General features: G+C 42.4%; 2 protein-coding genes across 4 annotated transcripts in view; both read right to left on the bottom strand.

Annotated features, from left to right (window-relative positions):
- Positions 1 to 1526: 1526 nt before the first annotated feature.
- The window catches only part of LOC100123483 (dipeptidase 1), a 28034-nt gene continuing 20669 nt past the window's right edge, over positions 1527 to 8891 (bottom strand). For all 3 annotated transcript variants that reach the window (XM_031931163.2, XM_031931158.2, XM_031931159.1), the window contains exons 6-8: positions 3744 to 3828; positions 3581 to 3656; positions 1527 to 2956 (exon numbers count right to left, since the gene is read on the bottom strand). In XM_031931163.2, the coding sequence (XP_031787023.1) occupies positions 2722 to 2956; positions 3581 to 3656; positions 3744 to 3828 (396 nt within the window). In that variant the 3' untranslated portion in view covers positions 1527 to 2721. The remainder of the gene's footprint in view (positions 2957 to 3580; positions 3657 to 3743; positions 3829 to 8891) is intronic.
- On the bottom strand, positions 4831 to 8569 carry LOC103316240. Its single transcript, XM_008208988.3, has 3 exons — positions 8175 to 8569; positions 5854 to 6347; positions 4831 to 5775 (listed from the first exon to the last, which is right to left on the bottom strand). Exon 3 carries the CDS (start codon positions 5630 to 5632, stop codon positions 5024 to 5026), a length of 609 nt encoding a protein of 202 aa, XP_008207210.1. The 5' UTR covers positions 5633 to 5775; positions 5854 to 6347; positions 8175 to 8569; the 3' UTR covers positions 4831 to 5023.

Here is an 8891-nt window from a genome sequence, read left to right as displayed (position 1 = left end):
CGATGAACTAACTCCTTCACGAAATTCAAACCCTGAAACCATCTCTCCCGAGTAAGCACAGCGCAAAAAGCGTGTTTGCACCTCAAGCCCCGGGGATAACCCGAACGCAACGTCGCATTTGTACCGGTTGATTGATCGACGAACTACCGCCTATTTTTTCGAAGCTTCCACGCGCTTACATATACACACTGGATTTTTATTTTTCCATTTTTTCGCCCTCTCTCGGTTGCAGCGTCGTATTTCATGCCGACGCGTTCGGGAATCACCGGGGGGAATGCGTTTTGACGCGAAGCTCCGCGGGGGGGGGGGGGAGAGCTTTCGGAATAGGAGATTATGCTCGGCTCGTTGCCGGTTATTGTTTTACGACAGTCGGGAGAGGGGCCTAAACGTTATGAGCCGGATTTTGAGGAGAGACGGGATGGGTTTTGTGGGTTTTTTGGAGCTTTTTTTTTGTTGAAGTTGATGGCGAGTTGCGATTAGGAAGGTAAAGGAGCTTTTCGGCTCGCGCGAACGTTAGCTCTACAGTCCAACCGTAAAACGTCGAGAAAAAAATTTCTGGTAAAATACAGGTTTCGCCGACATAACCAGCGGAGACAGTACGGTATCGCGAACGAGAAACGACCATGATTCTCGCGCAAGCTCAGCGGCGCGCGATGTGGCCGTATCGTGTTCCGCTCGGGCTCGTGTTGTTCTAGCTTCGCTCCTTTTGTGCGACGACGTCGAGATACGGGCTGTTTCTCTAGGTGCAAAGAGAATGGCGCTGTTACTGCTACTATACTGTCTAACAGCCAGATACAGAGACCTGAGGATTTCGTTGCGGCTTTTCTTTTATTAAGAGCGTTTTGAAACTCGAATTTTCAACATTTATTATTTGCACGAGATCTCAAGCGACTATAATTAAGCGAAGGCATTTATTATCCGATTAACCCAGCTCCGCACGTATGCTACACGACCCCTTTTTACCCCACGGCGCAATCGAACCCGCGTTTACCACCATTTTTTCAAGATACGCTGAACTCCATACCCGTACTCAGTAACAAAATTTCCAAACGCGTTTTCCTCTACACACCCCTTTGAGCTGCCGCTACTCCTACTTCTTGTAACGTTATAGCACCGGCTGTAGCACGTGGTCTCTTTGTGCGAAGCGCAAAGTATGCGAAGTGCGCGTGCCGCTGACAGCTTCCCACTGCTGCTCCCGTCCAACTTCACGGCTGCGAGAAATTGCAATACGATAGCTCTCCGCCGGGACTGTACTGCCGGAGAAGACGACGTTTTGTTTTCCGCGAAGCTGCTGCTGGAAATTATTCTTACGAGCGAGGATGGTGAGCTTCTTGAGTTTCCTTAGTGTCTGGAAGTTAGTTATAGGACTGGTGCTTTTGAGTGTTTATTTGCATTCGTTACGTTCGTTAGTTTCTTGTTTTCCTTTTAAATAAATAAAAATGAAATTAAAAAAAAGGAAAAGGACCTTGACTCAATTATTTATTGTGGTTGTATGGAGAAATTAAGTAATGGATGCACAAAACTGCTCGAGTTTCGAGTACTGCTTTATTATTTACAAGAAATTACAAACCAGTTTATCCCAGCAGTACAAATTACAAGCTCGCATAATAAAACGTCGTTTTATAACAAATGTTAGCTATTGTGATTTTCATTTTTATTCTGGAAAATTGCATCGTATACAAAAACTGAACGACAAGCTGCTATGTAACAATGCTCGTTTCTATATTCTTCCGGCATCGCATATAAGGCATACAATCAAACCTCTTTTTAAGTCACCTTTTATACAAGCTATATTATTGTGCGCGCTTTGCTTACGCGTTCATCCTGTAAGTAGCCAGCAGTATAACGCAATCGTTGCATACACATATTCATACGAGTACAAAAAGGTCCGGTGACTATTTCATTCTACTTAAAATATGCTTCGAAAGTCGTAGTTATTCGTATGTGAGAATAATATTCGTTCGTAGAAAATGTTGCGACCAAGAAAAATCGTGTATCTTTTATTGAAAATTCATATAAAAATCATCAACTTTTATTTTCGGTCGTATTATATCATAATTATTATATCGCAACAAACCTCATACACTTAAAGTACACATGAAAATCGTTTACAAAAGTGCCTTATATAATTTACAAAGATTTTAGAGAGGGAGAAAAGCCGCCGACACCCCACACACCGTTTCTACGTTGGCAGTTATGCGAATCCATGAGAAATAATAGTCAGAGTATGAATTATTATTCAACAATGTACACACGCGACGCTACGCACTCGAAATATACGAACAATCATATATTTATATATCCTTTTTTTTATTGCAAAGTCAATACGTCATCTCCCTCTAAAGAACTTTTTACACTCGACCGCGCTCGAGTTGATACAATTGGCCCTCGATGACTTACTCGAATAATAATAAACACGACAACGATAACCGGATCATCGCAAGGGAGAAGACGAGAGCCGAGAGCGAGAAAATCGAGTCATACGACGGCACACCTCTGCGCTAAATTTTCACTAACACGCTTCGCTTCGCTCACATTTCTATCTATATTTACACACCCAGCGGAATTAATATTTACGGCTTCATTATGACACACACACACACACACAAACGGAAAATCCCCAGCGGACGACGATGCGTCACGTGTAACGAGCTCCTTCTCGTCTTCCCTCGCGAAAATCGAGCCTTAAGTATGTATATGCACGAAAGTGGAGTGAGAGCTTCAGACGCCGAGGTACCTGCAGTAGGCGGTGTCCTCTATCAGCTCACGCGGAATCCACTCCTCGGCGGGTGTCTGGTCGGCCAAAGTCGAGGCGTGATGCTCGACCTCCTTGAGGACGCGCAGCAGGTTGCCCCCGACGAGCTTCTTGATGTCCGAAGTGGGCCAACGTCGGTCGCGAGTCAACTCGGCCAGAAGCAGAGGGTAGCCCGCGACGTCCGGGAGCTCCGTTGGTGGACTGCGGATCGGATGAATGATAATCGATATTAAATACATTTTTACCACGAAAAAAATCGATCGATTAAATGCTCCGCGAGAAACTCGGCTTTTCCATTCGCGGCTTTTCTCCGATTGTCCAGTCGCCTCGAGAATTATTATCGAATTCTTTTCGCGCCATTGAAGCTCCGTTCTGATTCCGGCCGCGCGGACGTGTCCGCCGCAGCTCTGAAAAGGAGCTTTTCTCCGGGGGATACCGCGAGACTGCATGTGCGTTATAAGGGACGAAAGACGCGTGAGTTATGACTTGTTATAGAGGCACCGTGTACGTCCGTATATAGTGATAAATTGCGAGTGACTTTTTCGTCGAGACTCTATTTAGAGGGATGCGCTCTATTCGAGAAGCATATTTTCGTTCGACGCGGCATACCCTATACATACATCGAATCGATTCCGCCGCTTGAATTTGAAAATTTCCGAGGCTCGAATTGGAAATCGATACACGCGAGCAAACAGCCCGTGGATATTCGAATTCAGCCGAGCGAGAGACGTGGAATTTTCAATATTAAAATTACGCGGTTATGTGCGACTGTGAAGTTCTATAAATTAGTAGTGGGTACGTAACGAAAAAGAGAATAATACTCACTTGGATATCCCGTCGTAACCAGCTCCAAGTCCCACGTGGTCGACTCCGGCGATCTGCCTTATGTGGTTGATGTGAGCTACAACAGTGGAAAAATATACGTATAAAAGCTCGCTTATCTTGATCCCATATATGCAGTATCCCTCGGGCTCGTAAAAAAGCTCACCTATGACGTCGCGCATCGATGCCTTATCTCCGCAGCTGAGATGAGCGCTGTCGAAGCTCACCATGACGAGGCCGCCGTTGAGGGTCTGCAAGAAGATGGTTAAAACAGGTGTAAGATCGGAGTCAACGATAGGAGCCTGGCGATACGGATTTTTCAAAGGTTGGAGAAGATGAGGCCTTTTATACGCGATGGGCTTTGTGCGGTGTGTGTAGAGCTTTTTCGAATTGGAGTATCAACGTTGCATGGGTTGAAGATTGTGTATAGTCGAGGCATGATTAGAGATATGCTCTTTTGCTACATAATATTATTCAAAATTGGAATTGCTCGAAATATTTACAATATAGTTAGATTCCAATTTTTTAAATTAACAAAAAATCTACGTTATACCCTTTACGACACAAAGCGGTATGCTATAGATAAGCTATACTAGTAAAGTATGTATTTAGTCAGCCGCTTCGCACTAGCAGCAAATTTTATCTCAAAAATGCTTTAAAAAACTCCACTATTTATAACTCGAACTCATCGACTTGACCGTATATGCACATCATATAGGATATCATTGTGAAACCCAAACTACATTAATCACCCGCAGCTCACGTGTCAAAAGGATATCGCGACATACGTCTCTAAGCTTCCGCAGCGAATTAACGCAGAGCGAAACTCGTTTCGGGTTAAATTATTACTCGCTACGTCTACTGCGGCACAATTAAAATACCAGTTGTAATTAACGGAGAAAGTGGGAACCGTCGTCGCCGCCCGGTCTATTCGCAGGAGAAACTCGGCCAATACGAGGCATACAACACGACGGTGATTAATAACGCAATTTAACTTTGGACTTTAATCTCGAGGCCTGATGCCGAAGAAGTTTTGATCAGATAGCGAAAGTTCCTCAGACAATGGTGTGTCGGAGGTGGTTACACGCTTGACACTGTTATTGAATGCAGCTGTCGGGCTCATCTTCGATCAAGAGTTAATTAACGCGAATTTTTGACCAATTCATACAATTATAGTGGAGGGATTATACCGAATGGAAGAGTTTTTTATTCTTAGGCACAAGGCGAGGATAATATATAAGTTAAACAAAGTATTTAACATGCCTTAATTTTAATAATACAAATATGACTAGGTATACAATAGATTTCAGAATATGTATGTACAAAATATATATTTACATCAACTATTTTCTATTTACAAAAAAAATCAGTTTGTAGCATCACTGCTGTCAGACGCCTTGAGCGACCCGTTAACAATCGTCCTCAACTTGCAAGCTTCGCACTGGACTATGTAACGAGCCCTTTTCTTACAAACATCTCAGGAAAAAAATTGTAAAGAGCTTCGTTGATCAAGTTCTCCTGATCCAAGACGCAATTGTAGTAGCGTTCAGCGCGCTCGAAAGCTTCGTTTATGTCGTCGACGTAAACGTGAAAAATGCTGAGATTGACGAGCCTGAATCTTCTCCTGAACTCGTTGTAGCGCATGTGCAGCTCCAACTCGCACTGGCATTTGGTCAAAATTTCAAAAACTGAGCAGCTCTTGAATACATTAGTGGATTTCATCCTGTTGATCTCCTCTATACACTTTTGGAAGTACTCCCAGAGATTCGGGTCCTCCTGTTCCATTAACCTCTCGTACTTCAATTCGATCGACGGCTGGAGGCCAGCGATCTTTCTCAGAGCTAATGTCCTGAGTATCAGCCTTATGTTTGGATCTTCTGTAGTTCGGCGTTCGATACTATCGAAAATCGTCACTCCGTCGTTATTTGTCGCGAACATATCCGCGCCGAGGGAAAGAAGTATCTTTAACTTCTTTGTCGTATTTTTATCAGTTTCGTAAAAGCTCTGGTGTTCGATCAGGCCGTATAATGCGGTCTCGCCGTATTCGTTTTTCATATCGATATCTGCACCATGTTTCAACAGAGTAACAGCACTGCCGGGTCATTGCATTCCTGGGCAGCAATGTATAAGGGAAATTCGTCGTTAAATCCTTCCCTTAGTGCATTCACGTTCACGCCGTAGTCCAGAATAACATTCACCTTGAAAACGAACGAGAATCAGCATTTAGAGTAACAAATTTATGCATCATAATTTAAAAACTATACTCTTTGACTTACCAGTCCATTCTTCACCATTATGATGGCTTCGTGCAGCGGTTGAAGATTGAACACACTATCTCCGTCTTCGACTGAGGCGCACTTCTCGATCAAGACCCTGGCCAGATCGACATGTTCCACTGGAGCAAACGCAAAATGATTTAAGACGTTGCAGCCGTCAGTATCCCTAGCGGTGACATCAGCTCCGTGTCTCATCAACAACGACAGCAGTTCCACAGGAGCGAAAACTCGATATTTTTTGGAAAAAATTCGCTTAAAGCGGGCTCCCGCTCCAGGATGAGCTTGAATATGGAGCTCTGATTGGGGTCCTTTATTTTGCCAGTGTTGAGAGAGAGAGCACGTTAAAGATCTTGACGAGCGTTCGATTAAGCATCTGGTCGATGCTTTTTACGCGTTCGTCGTTGTACGGATTCGAGCTCGCGTGATCCAATTGATAATGATTCGCACTAGCGCGGAATAGGATGAATTGTTTATTAGACATCTCAGTGGTGTTGCTGGAGGAAACGAGAAATATTTATTAATATAACTCGAGTTCGAACTTCGCGCGTTGCGCACCCTAACCTCAAAAGCATTTCCGTCTTATGCGCATGCGCACTGTATGAGCCAATCAGAAAGCGTTTATTTTGTCGCATAACGACGCCATTTTTACTAGACCGCACGCGCAGTCTAGTATAGTGCGGCAGCCAGCTAGGTTCCCGTAGCCTTTTCAAACAGAACGACTCCACCTAGGTTTTTCTAATGTATTTTTGCCTGCTGAATCCGAATTTCGAGGGTGGAGTGTAAGAAAAAGGCAGGTTATTTGTTATAAACAATTTTGCGGAAAATTGTTGCAAAATCTTCACTTTCCCGTGCTAAAAAATATTTTTTCAGATTCCTTGTAAAAATTTAAGAAGAAAGTGTTCTTATACATTTTTCCGTATAATGCATCGTTTCTCTTTAAAACAAGATTAAAGTTTTGGAAATGCAACGGTTTTTTTACTTTTCCCATATGAATTATCGAAACTTCAATGATGTTTCTACGTGAAACAATGCATTTTACGGGAAAATGTATAAGAGCACTTTCATCTTAAATTTTTACAAGGAATCTGAAATAGTACATTACGATACGTGTGACTTAAATGGTTCTTTTTTGTGTAAAACTGAACCATTTAAGTCAAGAGTTTCGTATAAAATTTTATAGCGCAGACTGCTAAAATCCGCAAGTCTCGACACAACAAAGAAACTGTACCTTTTTGTTGGATTTCGGACCTTTTTTCTCATACGTTTTTGTACACTTTCTTACATTTTCAGATTTGTTAACTTTTTTTACATTTTAATACAGTTTATTACATATGTTATTTTACCGCCTAATATAGTCAATATCTTTTTTTAATTATCATTTTTATAATAAAATGTAACAATGCATAAGAAATTGTAAGAAAAAGTAAAAGGATGTAAGCAGAAGGAAGAACATAAAAAAGTCGCCATTTTCTTATATAATATTACGCTTACAGACAATTTTTTACATTTTGCTATACTTTTTACGTATCGTTACATTTGTCTTTTCAAAGAATGTCGTCCCCATGAAATCCTGGATCAATGGATTTGTAATAAACTGTAATAAAACGTAAAAAAGGTCCAAAAACGTACAAAATGGTACGATTTGTTACATTTTCTTATATTTTATTACACTATTACATTTTTTATTTCCACTAGGGCTGTTATATATAACAGTATGCATGTGTAAGGTTAGGTTTTCACTCTTAATGGGCACTTTGAAAATCATATTTTCCCTTCAAAATCAGTCTAGATGAATTGATAGGCTAAATATTCATCATCCAACATTGACTGAAACTATGAAAACTGTAGTTCTGTCTGCTATGCTATTCTGCTGTATAACATAGCAGACAGCTTCTACAATAGGAATCATATACTTCTAGTATGCCTGTGCCTGGCCTGAAACGTACGCGCATGCGCAAAAAAAATAAGAGAACTTCTGCTACTCGGATTTCAGCGTAGAAACTACGCATATTTCTCGACGGATTCTGGGTTTCATTTCTACCGAGTCGCTAGGGAACGTACCAGAACTTATCGGCCGCGCGCGTTGATTTTGTTGTTGTTGAACTCTCTGAAGTTGCTCCCTATTTCCACTGTACCCACCAATGAAATTTTTTGATAACGGTCTGAATTGGCTCTGTAAGAGCTTCAATTCGATACTATCGCAATTTCCCTTTAAGAAATGGAAGATTCGCGTGATGCCGGTATAAAGCGTGACGAGCTTCCTCGACGAAATGCTTTTGAGAGTAAGACGGTATAAATAAATGTGCAAAAGTTTAGCTTACCGTGTGTATCAGCGATCCTCGATTCCTCCAAAACACAAAAGTGACCAAACGAAGCGCATGACTGTCAGATCTCCAACCCAGGTGTTTTAAACGTATCGAAAAGTACCGGTACGACGAGCTCGGATAGAGATGTGCACCGAGATAAGGACTAGCCTCGACTGAAGCTACCGCCCTCCACTGAGGGCATGACTTCTAAAATCGCCAAAAATGGCGGAGAGAGATGCCGGCATTCGCAGGTATATGGGACAGCGGCACTGCACCCAAAGAAAGCGGACTGACCGTTCGTTCTTCTTCTATTGCACTGCGGTGCAGTTTGACCGAGCTAAGCATCAATGAGCGCACGCGTTCGACACTAGCGTTCCTCTTCTCTCCCCCTCTGCCTCTCCCCACCCTCTCATCGCGTCGTTTTGGAAATTTCCTATTGTTATGAAACTAAAGTTATATTTCAAGGTGCTGCAGGTGGAGGCAATTTCTTTGCAGAAAATTTAACATTATATCGTTCTCCAGTGAACAATAATCAACACTCGGTAATTGAGAATTCAACAGCAAGATTTAAGAAGTTTGTAGGCATCTATATGCTCTGTCCTTCAGGGCAGTTGTGCGACGCAGTTGCTCATCTTCTGCAACTGTCTTTGGGCGCATACATTTTTATCTCTAATCAAAGCTCGAGCCAGCTCGTTGCTAAATAAGGCAACACTCGACAAAGCCCAGAGCGTA

The sequence above is a fragment of the Nasonia vitripennis genome, chromosome 5 (genome assembly GCF_009193385.2).
Source record: "Nasonia vitripennis strain AsymCx chromosome 5, Nvit_psr_1.1, whole genome shotgun sequence".
In the NCBI taxonomy this organism is placed as follows: domain Eukaryota; kingdom Metazoa; phylum Arthropoda; class Insecta; order Hymenoptera; family Pteromalidae; genus Nasonia; species Nasonia vitripennis.
This window is presented reverse-complemented; position numbering and strand designations above follow the sequence as displayed.

Coding starts and splice junctions, on each gene's coding strand:
- LOC103316240 (XM_008208988.3), bottom strand. CDS start 5,632: ATGAAAAACGAATACGGCGAGACCGCATTATACGGCCTGATCGAACAC.